Below are 21,523 nucleotides of genomic sequence, written 5' to 3' on the forward strand. Positions count from 1 at the left end.
CATCAGGTAGAAAAACAGACCACAAGAAACAACAACACCAAGGAAATCAATACAATGTCCAACACAGCAAAACAGTGCGACAGCGTTACCTGTTTCTGGAGTGAACGAGGTGGAAGACTTCTGAGCTCTTGTACAGTGGAGGGGGAGAGGAGGAAGGAGGAGGAGGGGTTAGTCTTCCCGTTCCAGATCCGGTGGCAGGCTGCACCCTGGGTCGGGATTCTTCCGGCCTCCTGCACATCAGACAAAATCGATCAGATCAAAGGCCTGGTGGAGAGGACACGTAATTCACCCCAACAGAGAGGAACAGGACTGGCATGTAGCCTACAGTCCATGGAGCAAAATATTGGCACCCCTGCTGCACTTCCGTCAGATAATGCACCATTTCTCCCAGGAAACAAATGCTTTGGTATTCACAGGTTTATTTCTTTTATTTGCATTGGAACAACACAAAAAAGCAGAGGAAATAATAAAAAATGTAAAAATAAAAATCTGACATCGTTCAACACAGAACTCCAAAAATGGACATAATTACAACTTCATTTCTGACTGTACTAAAGTGGAGATGTGGGTGACGACACCAAAAGTTTGGATCATTAGTGAGCCGAGAGTTTTGGGGCTGATTTGACATACAGTGGTAAAACAGTTGACCTACTCTGATAAGTAGAAACAAGAGACAATAGACTACATTATGCATACAGCCTACTTGCTGGGAGAATTACTTTTTTATATGTATATTATCAACCTGTCTTCCTTTGTCTACAGTAGATATTTTCAGAGACAGCACCTTGTAGAGAGAAGTGGGATAATTAACCACCACCTAATTATAGCTACTGCTGGAGAAACTAGAATCCTACATCCACCCACACCATCTCATCACCGAGGCGTGGGGCACCCCCTCGCATCGCCTGAACCCCTCACTAGGCATGAGACACACATTGTCGCCAGGTAACGACGACCACATAGGAAATCAATAGAGGAGACTCAGACTCCAGACTCCTGCCTGACTGACTGATTGCTCCTCAGAAGTGCCAGGTACCGCAGCAGCGTTTACGCCACCCTTCCTCTTCCACACTGTCAGCCACGCCGGGGGGGGCCGGGGAGGCTTGAGCGATCATCACCCCCGCTCAGCTTGAGGCTGCCCACGCCTCAGCCACTCAGTCAGAGAGCAAGCGGTGGAAGAAGGAGTAAGATATATAGGGAGGGAGGGAGAGGGAGGGAGGAGGAGGGAGGGAGAGAAGGAAGGAGAGAGGGAGGGCGGGAAAGAGAGGGAGAGAGCGTGCAAGCAGTGGAGAGGGAGAAGGATGAGTGGGAGTGCAGCGTGTGTGGAGACGCAGCAGGCAGCCAGCTGAATGCGTTGAGTGCAATCGTTGACGGCAGCGCTCTGCTCTGTCGGCTCTGTTGGAGAGTCAACTAACAGAGGACGGAGAGTCTCTCTCAGACTCCCCTCTTCAGCAGGATCAAAGGTCCTCAAAGCCTATGTGGAAGGTGACCAAAAGGAATCATCTGTGAAATTAACTAGTGTGTGTGTGTGTGTGTGTGTGTTTACATTTACATTTTCTGGCATTTAGCAGACGCCTTTATCCAAAGCGACTTACAATAATATTGCTATATTATACATTTGTCTAAGTGGGTGAATCATCTATCCATTGGCTATCTATCTATCATAGCAGTGAGTGTGTGTGTGTGTGTGTGTGTGTGTGTGTGTGTGTGTGTGTGTGTGTGTGTGTGTGTGTGTGTGTGTGTGTGTGTGTGTGTGCATGTGTGCGTGTGTGTTCTTTGTTTTCAAAACATGGCGTTCATCATTGCTAATGAAAACACGGTGTGCGAGAATGAGTACCGGGCACCATTTGTCTCAGCGCTAAAAATAACATATGAGTGAAATCCCTCCCTATCGATTATGATGCACGGCAGCATTATAAGTCAGAGTCTGTTTAACCTGCCTTTTTCAGCATCTGACATCTTAACTTGGGCTCTCAGCTCCAACCTTAATTGGGCCTACAGTGTGAACGTTGAATCAATTGACACACACACACACACACAGACACACACACACACACACACACAAACACAAACCGCTGCTGCTGACCTTTCCACTCAAAGGCAGGATATCAGTAAACAGGACGCGAGTCTGACCTTCTCTGCAGTTTGCTAAAGAGCACAGCCTTTACCAGGCCACCCCCAGACCTCGCCCCAATATGACACCTCATCACACACAAATCTCCTAGGCAAAAATCGATCTTCAGCTCATACACGAGGCATACCTTCTCTGAGCAGAGTTGAGGGATGCTATCTAGGCTGTTTTGATTCAGTTTTCCACATGACTGACGTTGATGAGTTGATTTGTCGCTGCCTGTGTGCCTCCCTTGCACAGAAAATGTTCCGCTATGAAATGTCACAGGATAAATGATGAATCCAGGAATATTTGTAGGTTATGAGAACTAGGTTATTTATAGCTAGCGAGTTTCATTTGAAGCGGAATGTCTATTTGCTGATTTAGAAGAGATGGAAAAATTGTGCAAGTTCAGCATCAGTTATCAAGAAAATGTTAGGAACAAACAAAGTGGCCACAAACAAACAATTAGGCCAAAACAATATTCACAAACTCTTTATCATAGCAAATCCATATGACCATGATGTTGAGTCATCTTTGAGTAAGGCCTACTGTAGATGGGGGATTCCACTGTAGTAACAGCAAGGCAAGCTTATCCCCTTCTTTACAATACAGTGCTTTAATCTAAATGCAAATAAACACCAACGTGTCTCTACACTTGGATGAATAGCCCCTCCGAGAGTCCTTACGACAGGAATTGAATATTTCCCCTTGTGTAATAATATAATATGCTTGACTCCATTGCGAAGCATACTAGTATCAACAACATACGTTTTTTTCCCCCAATGAATCCTAGTGAGACTATTTCAGCATTGTAACACTGTAAAAAAAAATCAAGAAATATCAAAACTGTCTGATGACTATTATTCTAATATAATAGTATTCTAATAGTAATCAGACAGGTAGTGACAACACAGGGTGCGTGGTCCCTACTTAAGAACTACCGGTAACATTGAAGATCAAACAGAAGCAACAACTACAGCAGCCATAGGCCAAGCAGAGCCCTTACCTTAATGAGAGTTTATTTCCTTAAATAGCTTAAATAGCCTTTATTTCCCTATATGTTAGCTACATCATACTGTACACAATGACATTCAAATCTAGAAATGAAGCATTTCTGTAGGAGACCCATTTAGTCATTCTGTTACCCTCATTCTGTACATCTGTACAGGCTACCTCTAACTACCGTACTTGCCATACTGTACTTAGGCTATCATTTATCACTATCATGTTTTGCACTATGTCACTATTTGCACTTCTGGTTAGATGCTAAACTGCATTTCGTTGTCTGGTACTTGTACTCTGCAATGACAATAAAGTTGAATCTAATCTAATCTAATCTAATTCTGTTACCGGATGTAGGCTGAATGCACTTCACTTACTGTAGCTTAACAACCAAAAGAGACATTTTCTGGGTATTTTCAGGGTATCATATGAACACCCCACTCTTTCTGCAGACTATTTGAATCTTAATTTGGAGGAGAAATGTAACAGTTTTCGGGAAACGTGGTTCGATTTTAGGGTCATTACAGAAAGTTCTTCAAGTAAATGTTTGTGTTTTTATATTTTCAGCTGGAATTGTTAGAAGTAGTCCTTGTGACCTTGAGTTTTATAACTTGTTAAACTTTGCTATCAAGGATTTTTGTTTAGCATACGTTTTAAAGTGACATTTTAACTACTGCAAATGATTTATAAAATGTGGTAAATTGCATCCCTAAGTGTTATTTGTTATAGTGGGCAATGCAGGGTTATAGCTTTGTTTTGTTTGTGTTTAGCTATGAATAATAGTTTTGCAATACTGAATGTTGGGGGAAGCTATTCAGAACATTTATTTAACTAGATTACTAACAAAGAAAGAAGTTGAACCACACTAAAGCTACCCTTGGGAGAAATAATAGGCTACTTTGTCAAACGCAATGACCAGTCGACGAGACAGAAAGTGTGCGACTAAAATGCTCTGATCCCACTGTGGAGAGAGACATGGTGAAGTGGAGCAAAGTGGGAAGACCGTAGGCAGTATAGTAAGAAATAGTAGTGACATTTAAGTTGAACATATTGAAGTTTAAGGACTGGGATAACAGTTCCATTTAAATGTTTCTGTAGCCTATACTACATGGCGCAAGAAAAAGACTAAGAAAAGGTGGTGAACTACTGGAAACACTGATTTGAATATAGTTTAACTGCAGTTAAACTACATAGGAGGAAAAAATCTGAGGTCCAGCCCCTGCTCGTCGATGGAGGGAGCGTGGAGAGAGTCTCAACTCTCCGATTCCTGGGGGTGCACATACAGGATGACCTGTCCTGGAAGACCAACACTAGGGATGCTCCGATTTATCGGCCACCGATTTAAATCGGCCGATTTCACTCCAAATGACTCGATCGGTGATCGGCAAAAATGGCCGATCGCAAAAACCGATTTTTTTTTTTTTTTTTTCCCCTGGGGAAGACAGATAACTGAACAGAAAACATAGGAGGACGTAACAGTATGTAAACCATGAAGGCCACGTTTATGATGTCTTTTATACAGCCATATCGACTGACTTGGGCTTCAGGCCCTAACTGGGTGATAGGCCAGACCTTTACTATGCCATAAAAATGGGTCTGCGTTTGCTTGATGCCTAATGGATCAAAACTTTTGTCTAAAAAGCAAAAAATATTTAGGCTATCCAGTCAGTTATGTATTTTTTTAAAAATCGGTATCGGTATCGGTATCGGTTGATCTTGAGGAAACAAATCGGTGATCGGTATCGGCCCCAAAAATCCAGATCGGAGCATCCCTAACCAACACAGCAGCCATCATCTAGAAGGCACAACAGCGGCTCTACTTCCTGAGAGTCCTCAGGAAATACCACCTCAGACAGGAGCTGCTTGTGACCTTCTACCGCTGCACAGTGGAGAGAGCATCCTCACCTACTGCATCTGCGTGTGGTTCTCCAGCTGCACAGCCGCAGAGAGGAAAGCGCTACAGAGAGTCGTGAGATCGGCCCAGAAGATCACCGGCGCCCCCCTCCCCTCTCTGGAAGAGCTGTACAACACACGCTGCCTCAGGAAGGCCTCCAAGATCTCCAGAGACCCATCCCACCCTGGGAACGAACACTTTGTTCGGCTGCCCTCGGGCAGGCGGTTCAGGACCATGTCCGCAAGGACAAATAGACTGAAGCTCAGCTTCTACCCCAGGGCCATTCAGGCCCTGAACACAGCAAAGACCTAGGTTCTAGGCCCTGGACAATCTAGACAATTTGATGGCAGCTACTAGATTATAATCAAGTGCAATACTGAAACACAACTGTGAACATTTCAAACCTGCAAACTGCGACACTTTAAATGAATGTGCAATAATACTATGTGCAATATGACAACCCTCGTGTACATAAGGTTCAGAGATAGGAAATGTTAGGATATTTATAGCATAGCATAGAGTACAGCACAGTGTTTTATTTGTATAGTATAGTATAGTGGATAGTGTACATAGCCTTTATTTATGTAAACCAGCTCTTTCCCTTCTTGTTTTAGTATTTTTTTCCTAGCACCAGGGGAGCCCCCCGTCCCAAATTTCGTTGTATGGTACCTGTACTATATCAATGACAATAAAGACCATTCATTCATAGTGGAACTACTCCCAAACACTGGCAATACTGTTTGGTTCCGTCCAAGAGTGACAGGTGTAGCGATGGCCTGACAGATCACTGTGGTATCTACACTACAGATTATTCAGCGAAAACGCAACCACAGAGATCTCACTATGTAGCATAAAACACCTCTGAATGTCATGAGTGTCTTGTGCTGTGGCTCTACTTCATTGAAGCTGTTGCAATAACATGGGCTAGTATCATGCTATTTCCCAGAACAGATAGCTGTGAAACTATGGGATGTAAATCAAGGCTGAATCATTGTTGTCATTGATTACGTATTCAACCAACGTTTGGCACTAACACAAGGTAATGTCGGTCATTTAGGAATACATGTTAATACATGTGGCAAATTGCATGATCATAGCGAATAAGTGCAGCAGAAAGATAGCATGGACTAACCTTATATCACAGCAGAGCGTTGCCTTGTGTTTTTAGAACACGAAAGTTATGCCTGTCTAATTTCAGACACGTTTCAGAGTGTTCTATGAATATCAGGGAATATTACTCGCAGATAATAACTATATTAATATTTGAATATGATTTGGCTGTAGTAATGTACTGTAAAAGCAGTCGCAAAATAAAAGAATTATATAAACCTGCGCGTTTTGTTTTGGCAGCTGTATGACCACCCTTTAGGAGGGGTCCTCATTGCGAAGGTCGCATTGTTGTTTGAAACATGGCAGCCCCCGCAAGAGCACAGGTGCTGTCTCTGTACCGCTCACTGATGAAAGAGAGCAAGAAGTTCCCCTCATACAATTATAGGTAAATTCATAGTCATAATTATAATAATTATATTCACTGTTTGCTTGCTTATTCACTGTCATTCAATGACATGTCCCCACCGAGACACGCTGTCTTTCTTGTTTACATCTGTGCTGTGTCGTCTGAGCATGACTGAAAGCTAGCTAGCTCATTGATTGATTAGCCATAGTTATTAGCAGTTCGTGACGTTAGAAGTATACGGTTCTATCTCCATTTTTGTCAGAATTGAGTTTTTTACATAATCTGATCCATTGGTGTTAGTTAGTAATTCATAAAATACAAAGGTTCCATCTCACAAAACATAATGGAATGTAAAAACTTTTACACTCAATATCTCTGAACTACCCTAAACGGAGATAGAACCTTATCATTCTAAACTCACGCATTCACAGACTCCTAAATATGAATGCTTCTTTTGTTTACAAACATAGTAATGGTTTCCTTTTACAGAGGGTTGCATCAGTCAGATGGACTCAGTGGACACACTATTCAAAGCTGTGTTTCAAAGCTTGAGGATGTCCATTCTATGCCCATAACCGTCTTGTGTATGACAATGCTGTGTGAGCTTTTACATGATGGATGTGGTTGACTGTCAATTACCCAGTGTTATAGCAAGCAGGTGACGTCTGCTTGGGCTAGACTTTGGTCTGCTGCTGTTCAGTGATCATGTCAGTTAAATCCATGATATAGACGAATGTATCACCTCTTCAGATATTATTATCCCACTCTTTGGGATGTTGAGACATCCCACATTTATTGTATTGATGACTGTATTGTTACATTGTGTGTTTCTACGTTGATATGTTTTAGTGTGTGTGTGTGTGTGTGTGTGTGTGTGTGTGTGTGTGTGTGTGTGTGTGTGTGTCTCTGTATGTCTAATTAGTTTTATGGTTGTAACTTGTTTAATGTAAAGTGTCTGTCTATAGTTTTGTGATGTATGTGTGTCTGCGTTTGTGATGTGTCTGACATATTGTTCCCTTTCATTCGACTCGGTCGACCCGTCTCTGGGACATGCTTGTACCTGTTAGCTGAAGACCCCTATACAATCACACCTATACAGGCTGGAGACACTATCAGGCAGATAGCCCCGCCTACCTCTCATCCTATTTAAACAACCTAGCAAACCCCGCCTACCTCTCATCCTATTTATGCAACCTAGCAAGCGCACCCATTTGATCCTTTCCATTTTTCACTCGCTGATTGTCGGAAGCGTACTGTAGTGTCTTCTAGAGGTATGGAGATGCTACAGTGTTGCAACTGTAGTTCTGTTCGCATCGCAGCAATGTCTGTTGTTCTTCACCATCACAGATCGCTATGCTCAGCTGGACACAGACGAATGGTTTGTCCTCACTCCTGATTGGCCCAGGGGAGACCTGGGAGGATGCAGGGAGCTCAGCTTCTCTACTTTACTCTACGTGCCCCTTTGGCACCTCTCCCACTTATTGACCCAAAACTAGGGCCAATTGTTCCACCCCATTCTGATGGATCTATCTGTTTGGCCCGTGAAATGTCCAATCTAGACCCGCGAAGGCTTGCCTCGAAACGGGATTGCTGCGATTCAGAGTCCTAGGGAGTGCCGATCCACCAGAGATATTTATGATCTGAAATGGAGGCTGTTTGAGGTCAGGTGTAAGAGACGCAAGATTGTGCCTTTCCAGAGCCTTTTCTCCGTTACCCTCTCCATACAGGACCTGCTTGATAAGGGCAAAGCCCTCTCCTCAGTAAAGACCTACCTGGCAGCCATCTTGGCATGACACACATGCTTCAATGAGGCAACCGCTGAGGGCGTACCCCCTCTTCAGTCGTTTTATGGACGCAGAGCGACGTCTTTGTCTGGCCTGCATGCGTCACTGGCCTGTACCAGGCGTAGTTGTATAGAGGTCTTCAGAGAACAGGTACAGAGGGTGTGTGTCCCATAACGAGGGGTGTCCCTCATCTCCTTCAGAGAACCTGGGTTTCATTCGTAACCTCTACTTTTCCTTGGCTGCTATCTTATTGATTGATATACATATTGATTTCTTTTTTTGTTTTGACTTGTCCATCGGACAACTGCAGGAGGAAGTCCACTTGTCCGAACATAAAATGTACTTGTCCCGGACAAGCGGACAAGCCTTAATGTCGAGCCCTGTCTTGCACCCGGTCTGTCTTGAAAAATAGATTTTTATCTCATTGAGATTAATCTGGATAAGCGCAATCTGGATAAGCGCAAATTACAAAAAAACACAAAACAGTGCAACATCAGAGATAAAAAAGAAAAGGGCAAACAATGGTATTGAACATTTCTTTTATATGAGTGACAAGGGGCTGAAAAACAAATGAAGGAGTACACCTTTAAGACGAGCTCTAGGCTGCTGCCCTAGTTTGTAAGTGATCCAAAAATCCTACTGTATGTCAGACTTTCTAATCAGGTCAAACTCATGAGGGCTGTGACTGCTGCTTCACTTTACACTGAGACTGGTTGAACACAAACTAAAGGAATCAGAGGGCTTTATTCCAGGTAACCATAGACGTGTCAGTACTGTGCTACGGTACTGTAAAAGGAAAAGTGCCATTGACCTAGTTTAGATTCAGTTGCATTTAGCACCCAACTGACTTTAGAGTCTAGACTATTACGGAAGTTTATTATTGTTTTCTATGTCACTATACAGCCAGTCACTGTCTGTCTGTCAGTCTGTCTGGATCTTGAGGTGCTCATGTTATTTTTTCCTCCCCACAGTTCTGTGAGCGCGTACCGCGGTGAGGTTAGGCTTGACACATGTCAATTCAAACAATGTTTTATATCGGCAACAAAACAGGATACTGTCTGCAGCAAATAGCAGCTCTGTTGAATAATTTAACACAGAAAAGAAAAGCCTCTTCTCACTCTGATTGAGGGCAGTTCTGTGCAAAAGGCCCCATGAGGACCGACATGTGAAATTCATCAGAGCAACATAAAATTGAGTGTCAGATAAAAGCAAAAGAGATATGTTTGGAAAATAAAGTCAGAAATACATTAGCCTACTCAATCAACTTCCATCATAAGGAAAATGGAAAAATGTCTAAGAATTCATCTACCACAAAGTCTTAAAAGGTGTTTCGAAAAACACCAAACCTCATTAATGTATAGACCCTGGTCAACTAATATTGACACTTTCATATTTTGTTTTGCAGAAATAGTTTGGCTTCTGTAAGTTTAAGAGTCATTGCCCAGTCTCCGGGTTATTCCGTTACCAAAAAGTCTAAGATATTAAATATTTTTAATAAAACATGTTCAGTCTCTGCCTCGAGCGAGGTTGACCTACTAAATACTAATAGTGTTTTTTTTGTGTTACAGTAGAGATTGACAGGAAGGATGGGTGAGAGAGAGAGGGATGACATGCAGGATTATGTCGATGGTCGGAATCGAACCAGGGACCTTGCGATAATATGGCATGCGCCTTACTGTGCTAGCCTACTACTAGCCTACTGTTTTTACTGGTATCGATTTAGTTTATGAAGTAGGCTAATAAGTGATTAAAACTGGTCGTTCTGTTACCAAATTGTAACCTCGTTGACACCAGGCTTCCCTAGTTTGGAAAGCCTGGGGAAATCCTGTGCAGAAAGTATCTACAAAGGAGTGGCAATCTGTTTGGTTTGGTTGCTGGCATCACTAGTTTCAATTAAATACCTTGCTTGCTTGGGCAGAGCAAAAACATTTGATTCAGTTTCCCCTTTTTTCCGGTTTTCTTCCACTTTCTTCAATGTTGCAGCAACATCCCTGCAAAAATAGTCCTAGTCGGTCGGAAAAGACAAGGGGGAAAGGGTTCTTGGAATGTAACTTTAAATTAAATTGAGAGCACATTCTCCAAGCCGGCTAATATCAAATTCTCCGGACCTCCAAACGAGGCGTGAGAACAACAAGATGTTCTATGCAAGACTCCCCAATTGGTAACAGAATGACGACATTGTGGCCAATTCACTTTCAGTATTTCTGTTAACAGTCACCTTTTGGACAGCTTAATAATAAATAATGTAGCCTACTTGTGGGAGAACCCTTTTCACAGTCATAGAGTCATGTAATTATGACATTTGCTGGAATGATACTCGAAAATCTCCTATGGATTTATTGTTTTTTTAAAGAAATAGTGCTGGAGGCTGGTGAGGCACAACATAATAAATAAGCTTAAAATAATTGTTTAATGTCATGGTCAGAGCCTCAAGCAAGTGCAGGTATTTCCCCCCCCCCCCAGGCAAAGCGGTGTGAATCAGCTGTCGAGTTAACTATTCATCCATAGGCTGCTGTAGAGGATGAAGTAGAAAAGACAGTAGAAGCGACACGACAGTAGAAAAGGTACAGTTAAGCTAGGAGAAAAGTGACAGAGAGAAGCAAGAGAGACTCAGAAAAGGCAAATAGAAAAAGAAACTGATGGAGTAGGAGTAGGAGACAGGAGGAGGATGGAGATGGAGAGAGAGATATGCTATTCTGTGAGGGGGGGAATGATGCAGTCAACATACTGCAGAAGATTAACCATATCGCTGTGAGAGCAGACTGGCAGAAGTAGGTCAGAGCTTGTGTGTGTGTGAAAAAAACCATCTCTCTATTAAAAATAACTTTCCCCTGTGGCTCCCAGGCTGCGCTAACTCTGCGTTAGTATGAGAGTCTATGACCAGGAGTCGTGCGTGCCGGGCGCCGCTACTGGGCCGCCTCTCTGAGTCACAAAGCAGCAGGCCTGTCAAGAATTAAAGCTCGAAAAAGCCTCAGATAAATAAGTGATCGCGGAAATCCACCCTCGACACGGACAGTAGAGTATTCCCTGTGAAATCTTACACCCTCTCTCTCTCTCCGCACAGAGTATTCCCTGTGAAATCTCCTCGCGTCCTCTCGACGCGTCCCGCGCCGAGCTTACGTCATGTTTTTCGAGGTGTCCGTCTTTAAGCTAGCTCATGTTCAGACCTCGAGGGTAACCCCCCGCGGGCTTATGTTTTTGACAAAATCCCGCTGACTATCTCGACCCTAGCTTTAGTCGTCTAAAATGTAGACGACACCACCTGCTTAGGCCTTTTGGGCCCTCTCCTGTTTCTAATTAAAGGCTTGTATTGAAGTATTGTATTGCTCATTAGGCCTAGATGGCCTAACACCATGAATCCCATGTTTCATACAGCAGCACTTGTAGATGTGATGTTCCCAATGACAGGTGGTGTCAGTCATACTGTTCCCCCACGGGGGTATTTCGGGTGTTGTTTGACTGTGACAGAGCTGCACGTCACTGTGGAAACACAACAGTGGAATCCTGACCTTTGTGCTTAATTACTGTAGGCCTAATACACCTCGGCATCATGCTCAGAACATGTCACACAAGAGATCGTGTCATTTAAGCACCTGTGTGGGCTGTAAATGACCCCAGGGGGGGCGGTCTATCTGTCAAATCTAATAAAAATCTAAATCTAATAACCCTGACGACGTCCCTGTTATATTATGAGTCATTCACTCCGTCGTTAGGCAACAGGTATCCAGCTCTAAAGATTTCTGGGGTTGTAAAACAGAACTCTTCTGTAGGGAATCCTGTTTTTGAATCGATAACCTGTTGAATTTCTCGTTTTTTTTTCTATCTGTTTTTTTATGTTATTGATTAAGAACCCAAACCGTTTCTCATTGCACTTGTTTTGATCTCGGAGTATAGCCTAAATATCCACACTCCTATGATGTGCCTTGTATTCTCCAACAAGGCTACTTGTCTGATGAGTCATTTCGGATGGTGTGATCACAGATTTAGGCGACAGAGAGTGAGAGAGAGAGAAAGAAGGAAGAGAGATTTTTTTTCTCTCTGTGGAACAGAACACACACACACACACACATGTCATTCATCCTTCCCTAATCTGGCCTGATCTCCCTCTTCTCCCGTTACAACTGCCAGGCAGATGGAGGGATGGTTTTCTCCGGCTGTCCCCCGTCCCCCCCCCACATCCACATCCTTGTCCGTGATGAATCAGTCAGTCCCACGCTGGTGATGCAGAGAGAGAGCAGGCTGTGTAGTTGACCAGTTGTCCTCAGCACCCGCAGTCCTCGCCCAGTGGCTCCAGCTGGACTCTCTTTTCTATTCCCCCGGTCCACACACAGTAGAGTTACCATAGGACTGATGGTACTGTATGTCTCTCATACACGTGTATATATATATAACACCAATGGGTTGTAAACATTGCAGCTGTCAGGCATCTTAAGGGTTTCAGGCGTTTCAACTTTTTACCTGTTATTTTCTTAACTGACAGCGTTTTGTTCCGTCATATAAAGCAGTTGTGAGTTGTGATGTTTTGACAGTAAAACCGTTTTTCTTTTACTAACCTACCAACCCGGTAGACGGTGTTGACAGCGATCGTCGGTGACGGGTTTGAGGTAGTATAAGATATGCAAATGCGTAACCTTCATATGGTGTTTGTTTGCTTGCTTGGAAGCCAGCAGGATTGCTGCCTAGGCCTCTGAGAACAATGTCACTCAGAACAAACTGTCTGCTCCCTCTCCCAGCAGCACAGGCTTCTCTCCTAGTTTTTATTATTTTTTCTGAAACCACACTTTTCACTCTGTCATCTGTTGACTTTAGCTCTCTGAGATTCCTTACCGCCTCTCTCTCCCTCCTTAATGTTCTCTTCCTGTTCTCTTTTTTGCACTCGCTCTTTGTCTCTCTTTCTTTTTCTTTCGCTCCAATCTTTTTCTTCCCCCTTTTACCTTCTCTCTCCTCATTCCCTCCTTTCGGTTGGATTTCTAGAGAGAGCTCTGTCCTAGCTGTCAATAAGCAGTGTCTTGTTAGTTGGTCTCTGTTGAGGACAATCTTCCCCGGGTGCCAGGAGAGTCTCTTTGATCTTAGCACGGTACTGTGCTTCCTGTCCCTTCTGCTCCGCTCCACACAGGCCTACGGCTGCCAGATAAAAGCCCTCATATTATCTCCTTCCCTAGCCTTTTACTCTGCAGGAAAACAGAGAGGCCAGTCACCCAACATGACCCTATGCAGGGGTAGCGGTGGTCTAGCGGATAGTGAGTTGGATTGGTGATCAGAAGGTCATGAGTTCGAATCCCGCCGGGGAACACCGCTACTGGTGTGCCCTTGAGTTAAGGCACTTAGTCCTAAATTACTCCAAGGAGACTGTCCCTGTAATCACAAATTGTTAGTCACTTTGGATAAAAGCGTCTGCTAAATGGTTAAAATGCAGACTGATATATGGTTGTTCTATATGGCTTATACACCCACACCCTATTCAGACTATATTGAAGAACGTGTTTCCAAATGTTACTCTGTATTTGGTCCGATTTACATATTAGACATTTAACAGACGCTGTCATCCAAAGCAACTTACCTAAAGTAGCCTACATTTGTCTAAAGTAAATGAATCGTCTATAAATCAGTCATCATAAGAAAAAAATATATAGGTCTATGTTAGGACCAGGGGCCATTGGCAGTCACAATGCTAGAAGAAGGGAAAGTTAGTCTCTTCTTTAAAAAAAATCTATAAAAATACAATAGACTAGAGACAACTGTAGAGAGGGGTTAGTGGGGAGTGAAGAGGTATTTAGGAGGCACTGTCAAGATGTAGCCTGAAGAGATGGGTCTTCAGGCTAATGCGGAACATAGGTAGTGACATAGTGAGTGGTCTGGACATTTTGTGACATTTTGTGTTTGTTTGTTCCAGGACGTACGCTCTGCGTAGGGTGAGAGATGCCTTCAGAGAGAACCGGAGTGTGGAGGAGCCTAAAGCTGTGGAGACGCTCTTAAACCAGGGCAGGGAGTCCCTGGCTATCATCACAAGACAGGTAGGACTACAGTTCACACAGGCACAGGCACAGGCACAGACACAGACACAGACACAGACACAGACACAGACACTCACACACACACAGACACAGACACACACACACACACACACACACACACACACACAGACACAGACACATACACATAGCATGAACATGTATTATACAGGACCTTCACACTCAGTGCAGCGTTTCCGCAGGGTTTGCCGCTGGACAATGTGACCGGCAACATTTTAATTTACCGGATATTGTGAGAAATTTAACAGACATTCATATGCATTGGGTGCATCCAACCACGTAGCTCTCAGGATGACACACATTTAGATGATGGTCATTAATCTACATCCCAATTACATGATGGTGATTCATCTAAACAGAATAGAAATTAGCCTATAAAGTTGTAATACAATATGGTTGAGTGATATTCTTATACTGATTTATACTAAGACCTGTTTGATGGAAAAGCAAAACATCGCCGCCTGCCCGTTGCGTCTTCATTCCTGGACCTAATAAACAGCTCTGATCTCGGAAACGGTGCTTATACAGTTGTCTGTATAGCCTATATCACATTTACATTTCTGGCATTTAGCAGACGCCTTTATCCAAAGCGACTTACAACAAATACATACTAAGTGAATCATCTATCCACCAGTCAGAGCAGGAAAAAGTAATCTGTGCTCGGGCCTGGGGCCATTGGCAGTCGTCGTGCCAGAAGAAGGAATTGTATTTATTTATTTATTTATTATTATTATTATTATTATGACACTGGTGAAACTGTACAGGGGGATTGAGGCTAAGTAGATGACACAGGAGGGACAGTTAAGGTTTAGCCTGAAGTGATGAGTCTTCAGTCTATGGCAGAAGATGGAGATGGTGAGAGTGAAAGCAACGTAATGCGAGATGGAGGAGGGTGAAATACCTCAATGCTTTTTGCCTATTTGTCCTGATCCCCATTTCCCACAATGACAGAAGATGGTCCTGCGTTATAACATCAGACATAAAAAAAATGATATCATAATATTTCGTTTTCACAGTCATGTTCATCATGACATTTTATTCAATCATTCTCTCCAGCGTGTGTGAATAAAATAACATATGCCATTTAGCTGATGCTTTTATCCAAAGCGACTTACATTGCGTTGAGTGTACATTCTTCAGTATATATGGTCCCAGCGGGAATCGAACCCACAACCTAAGCGATAGTTAGTGCCCTGCTCTACCGACTGAGCCACAGAGGACCTACCTCACCTACCTGTGGCTACCTCAAACATCGGAGCGCTTTGGCGCACTGTGGGCCGTGCTTAACACTACAACAGCCGTGCCTATCTTACCTAGTAGTAGAGCCGCCTTGGGGGTCAAATAGACCCCCTTTTTAGAATGTAAATCTGCTATTTACACGCTTAGGGCGCTTCTTTTTTTTTGCCTGCCACACAGAAAAACAGCTTTATACTGTCTTATCCTGAAGTGATTTTGAAAAATGTAAGGATACTGGGTGGTAGAACGCACATATCTAGGAAAAGTCACGAAAGGAGGGTCCTGAAATTTGATCGAGTGCAAAGATAGACTTTTTTCTTTTTTTACTCACAGGGGTCACCCCCCCCCCCCCCTCACGCACACACACACACACACACACACACACACACACACACACACACACACACACACACATTAACAGGAACATGCCCAGGTGCATGCAGATGAGCACCTGTTTGTCTTGCACCTGTCCACTTCCACATGGTGCCGTGATAACAGAGGCCTAATCACCGCTGATAACCTGCTGTTGGCAGCTTTGTTTCCCATAATGCACCACCAGCCTCCCAGCCAATCCCAGGGGAGCATGGCTAAGGCGGCGGGGGGTCCCCGTTTTTGAATACTTCAAACGCGTGTTCTTCCTTCCTCCGTTCCTTGAAATAATGATCTATGTGACACAGAGGTGGATTCTTCACTGTACATCAAGTCATGTCAGATCAGTAATTGCGTCAAGAAGGGGAGGATCTGTCCTCCTTCCCTCACATCCGCACAGGCTCAGGAGGCAGAGCCGGCCGTCTAACGATCGCAAGGTCGGCGGTTCGGCAGTTCGATCCCCGGCTGGCCACGTGTCGCGGTGTCCTTCGGCAAGACACTGAACCCCAAATTGCTCCCGATGAGCGCGCCTTGCATGGTAGCTTGCCTTGCTTGCCATTGGTGTGTGAATGTGTGTGTGAATGGGAGAATGAGAGGCCATTGTAAAGCGCTCTATATAATATAATATATCATTCATAAGGCGCTATATAAGAGCAGTCCATATATCAAGTCATGTCAGAAAAGTAATTGCCTCAAGGATGAAAGGATGTATCCTCCTTTCCTCACATCTCCTGTCCCTGCTTTCTTCTCATGACGTATTGGAGGAGAACATCCAGTACCTGCCCTCCGATATCCACCTCCACTATGTTTTGAGAAGGATGGAAGTAGGCAGCAGGCAAGGTGTTCTCTGCAATGACAATAAAGTTTAATCTAATCTGATCTAATCAAAAGTACAGAGGATGTAAAAGTAAGAGGATTGGGGCACAGTGTGTGTCTCCCTCTCTGTCTGTCTCTATCACTATCTCTCTAACCCCTTTCACACATAGTACCCTGTAAATTATATGGAATCCCAACCCGAGCCCGCCAGTGATTTTCGCCGTTCACACATGAGCTATATGCCGGAAGATTGCCAGGATGCCAGGATTTCACACATGTCCCGGGTTTGCACAAGCTACTTGAATCACGCATTCAACTGGATGCAGAACTGGAACGTAGTAGACGTGAATTCGAACGAGACAGGCGCGTGTATTTGTGTATTATGTGTATTCACACATACACCGTACCAAGTAAATTCCATGGAATCTATTGGGAAAGCTCATATGTGTGAAAGGGGTTTCTGTTTCTATATTTGTGCATCCGTCTCTTTCTCTCTCTTCTTCTTGACAATCTCTGTGTGTCTGCGCGTGTGTGTGCGTGCGTGTGTTAACGCAGAACTATTGGAGAGGACATGATTGCCAAGGCCTCCCACTCACACACACGCACGCACGCATTTGTACATATAGAACTCCAACACACACGTCGTGACAGCCCAAACCCTGCGTGTCTTGGGAGGTATGCAGCAGGCTGTATTCCCGGCTCTCTGCCTCTCTCCAGCAGGCAGCGCAGAGTGGGTGTCACTACCGACGCAGGTGGGCATGAGTGGCTAGAAGAAGGAGTCAGGGAGTGTGTAGGTGGCAACGCACTGTGTGTTTGGGTGGTGTGAGTCACTGAGCTGAATGTCCGCCAACCACTCTGTCCCACACATTCACACACGCAAGCATAGATTCACACACGCACAGATTCACACACACGCACACACACACACACACACACACACACACGCAAGCATAGATTCACACCCACATACAGACGCACACACACACACACACACACACACACACACACACTGATAGTTGGCATCTAGTAAAGCAGAATGGGTCATTCAGATCCTCACCAACAGTCATCGAATTCTTGTATATTCCACCTCCCTGGCTACCGCACGGCTCGCCTCTGCTTTGGTCACAGGCAGTTTCAGCGCCATTTTGTCCGGCGTCCCCTCCAGCGTGGTCCTTACTCATACACACGTTTACCCAATAAGCCACGGGTGTGTTAAAGTAATAGTTTGTTCTAAGTCGCTTTGGATAAAAGGCGTCTACTAAATGGCAGAAATGTAAAATGTAAAATGTAGTTGATGCATTATTGATATGCCCCCCCCCATCCCAGCATGCACTTTAGTAAAGGGGCGTTAACAAGCACGAGATCTCCGGCCTCAGGTGAAACACTACGTTAGCTTGCTCAGACACACACACACACACACACACACACACAAAGCTCTCGCTTCGGTGTCTCCTCGCTCTGACGAGGCCCTGAATAGAATTTTAATGTGAGGACCTAATTGGATTTCAGATTATTTCAGCACGCGTGCTCCAAAAGCATTCCCACCCTCTCCTCCAGCTCCCCTACCGGGGAACAATGTCACTGGCAATGGCAACGGTCATTAGCTCTGATGAGCAGCTACCACTTCTCCGGCTAGCTAGCGACGAGAACCCCAGCCAACAAGAGCCTCCGAGGCAAGAGCACAAAGGCATATTTATAGCAACAGAGATAGTCTCCCGGGTGTGATGTGATCTAACGGTCTATCTCCCATATTGGCACTGTATGAATTCAAAATTGAATTTCTCCCCACCATGCTGGAATGCCGTGCGCCTGGACCATAATTCACAAAGTATAAGGATGAGGAGGAGGAGGGTGCGTTTGTTGTCGTGTGACACGGTACCTCAAGCTTCCAGAAAGGTTTGTGACTATATGGAGTGGTGTGCGGGAGGGGGAAAATAAGTGCTCCCCCCTCCACACCCCAGTGCTATATATCTAGAGAGATTTGCTAGCTGTATTTCCACCAGGCTGAATGAGCTTGCGTTGGGGGGGCTGCACCCGTCCGTAAATCTGAACCCCCAGGAGACAAGGAGACCCGGCTTCAATAGGCAGAGGGTGATATAGCTCTGCGGGATATTCTAGAACCATGCTCTGCCCTGTGCAGATTTTATGGAGCAAAGGTGTAGACTAGAGACTTAATATCAGCTTGCCCTCGGGAGGACACACACACACACACACACACACACACACACACACCTTTTAGGGGAGGCTGTGGCACAGGAGGGAGAGCCGGCGTCTAATGATCGCGAGGTCGGCAGATCAGCGCGGAGGTGTCCTTGGGCAAGACACTGAACCCCAAATTGGTGTGAGAAGGGGTGAATGAGAGGCCATTGTAAAGCGCTTTGGAATAAGGCGCTATATAAGTTAGTCCAGTTAGAGAACGCGACTAGACTAGAGTCTACAATGAAACGACTAGAGAATGGATAACTCTGTTCTCAGTGAGTCTGTTCTGTTAGTAGTGTTAATCTCCAACTGACACACACACATCCCTGACCCCTGATAGGCCAGTGTGGGGGCTAGTCTCTCCTACAGGTCCGGGGTTTGGTTTGGCATTAGTGCACACTCGTTTTCTGAGTGGGGCAGTTATTTTTTCTGAGTGGGGCAGTCCCACTCATAATTTTTCATTTTTTATTGACGGTTACAGTGAATATTTAGACAGGAAGGATGGGTGAGAGAGAGAGAAGGGATGACATGCAGGATATGTCCCCGGCCGGAATCGAACCGGGGACCCTGCGGTTACATGGTCAGCGCTTAACTCGCTACGCCACCTAAGTGGTTCACTAGTTTTCTTGACCTGTTTGAAATCTTCTATTTGACACAATGACTTCCAGTGATGTGCTACAGCTCAACCTACTATATAACAGAGTAGACATATAGCTGGACATGTGTGAAGCAGTTCCCTAAGTCTTCCTTGTCGCCCCTTTACTGTTCCATTGTAGCAGTGAATACTGTAGTTATTTTCTACGTTTGAGAGAATACGTAAATATGATTGATTGCACTTGCATCGGGCTGAATGATGGTGTTTATGTAGGGAACGACGCTCTCATCTTTCTAAAACAAATGTGGCCTTTTTCTGGTAACGGGAGAACAAATAAGAATATTGCATTTTCTCTTAAACTGAGTTTATCTGCTTGTAGTTTTTTTTATGTTAAAGCTTATGTTTCCGTTGTCTTTCGCGTTCTCTCGGTCTCTCTCATTCATCTCTTGTAATTTCTCATCTCTCCGAGTTTTTCTATCTCTTTCCCTACCCCTTTCTGTTCTTTTTTAAGTAATTTTTTCTGGGGCAGTCCCACTCGTATTTTTCATTTGTTTGACAGATACAGTAGAGATTTAGACAGGAAGGATGGGTGAGAGAGAGAGAGGAGGGATGACATGCAGGACATGTCCGCGGCCGGAATCGAACCGGGGAACCCTGCGGTTACATGGTCGACGCTTAACCCACTACGGCACCTAAGCGCCCCACCCCCCTTTCTGTTCCGTGTGTGTGTGTGGGGGGGAGCTTTATTGTAACAGGAGTGACAGTCTATGACCGTGAATTCCATTGCACTCATATTTGAAATAAAGTATTGATCTGATTTACCTTCTCAGTGTTCCTGCTAATATTGTCCCCCAATAGGGCCGTCCGTCACTAGCGGCTGTCGCTAACGTCCCTCCGTGTCAGGAGCCTTTCGGTCCATTCTGGGCCGATGAAGATGAAATGTCAGACAGCTTAGTGAGTTATACCTAAAGTACATCGCCGACAACGCCACCGTCATGGCTCTTATAGGCTGCTAGGGGGCACGAGAAGGCTGTCATGTTAGATTTAGTGGCGTGGAACATCTATATCATCAGGGGCTCCAGCATCGCTCAGCGGAACTCAGAAGGTTGACTAGGACCCCTGGGTGTGAAGGAACAGCCTACATGATAGATTAGCCATAACTGTAGGCCTACACACCACTGAGACCAACGGTATTGTATTTCCGCAGAGTCTCTCTTTTGATAACCTCGATAATCCCGTCAGTTCTTCTCCTCCCCGACCCCATTTCTCAGAAACTGGTCGACAGCCAGTTAGGCTGTTTTATTTGCTGCATTGTCGTTGAAGAAGCAGCTTTTTTCCTTTCCATCGCTGGAAAGACACCTCATCACGATAATCACATCATTTCTCGTGGCTGGTGTTTTCAAGCGGCTTTTTATCCAAGCGTGACATGAAAGAGAAGGATCCGTCTCGAATTATGATTTACATAAATCGTTCTCGATAGTGACGAACACAGCGGGGGTGTGAGAAGAGAGTTTTTTTTCCAGGCGTGCGTGCAGCCCAGTGAACACATTAACACATCTGTAGGAGGCACAGTGAGCCGGTGGATCCGGCGTTCTGGTTCTGCATAGCGCTTTAGAAAGCTTTTAAACGGCCCCTGTAGAGCATTCGCAGTGTGCCATTTGAATTAGACCGTTCTAGCAGCCACCGTACTCGCTACTGCACATGGGTGGTGCTTGAGCACCCCTCTGGTCACAGCTAGTGGATGTCCTGTTAATCCATTATGTTATCCTGATAAATACTATTCACTTTATAAAGTGTTTCACTCCATAAGGTCGTTCAGGAGCTCTTGTCTCATCTTCCGTGGTCGCCTAGTCGCGGCAGGCAGGCCAGAGAGGCGCGGTAGGTACTAAGTGAGCCAAGGGAATTCTTGTGTGTGTGTGTTTCAGAACTCCAAATAAACCCCTATGGACACTGCCTCTCGCCTGTGTGTGTGTGTGTGTGTGGGGGGGGGGGGGGGTGTCTGTGTCTCTCTGTGTCTGTGTCTGTGT

General features: G+C 44.7%; 2 protein-coding genes across 2 annotated transcripts in view; one reads left to right on the forward strand and one right to left on the reverse strand.

Annotated features, from left to right (window-relative positions):
• Positions 1-218, reverse strand: part of fars2 (phenylalanyl-tRNA synthetase 2, mitochondrial) — a 95,106-nt gene extending 94,888 nt beyond the window's left edge. Inside the window, exon 1 of the mRNA XM_080544381.1 lies at positions 90-218. The gene's annotated coding sequence lies outside the window, so the exon portion shown is untranslated. The remainder of the gene's footprint in view (positions 1-89) is intronic.
• Positions 219-6,418: 6,200 nt separating this feature from the next.
• lyrm4b (LYR motif containing 4) overlaps positions 6,419-21,523 on the forward strand; it is a gene marked incomplete at its 5' end in the record, with an annotated part of 38,752 nt that continues 23,647 nt past the window's right edge. The window contains 2 exons of the mRNA XM_080544443.1: positions 6,419-6,504; positions 14,143-14,263. Coding sequence (XP_080400569.1) covers positions 6,419-6,504; positions 14,143-14,263 — 207 coding nt within the window. The remainder of the gene's footprint in view (positions 6,505-14,142; positions 14,264-21,523) is intronic.

This window comes from Nansenia antarctica (assembly GCF_963989245.1).
Source record: "Nansenia antarctica genome assembly, chromosome: 13".
Lineage (NCBI taxonomy): Eukaryota > Metazoa > Chordata > Actinopteri > Argentiniformes > Microstomatidae > Nansenia > Nansenia antarctica.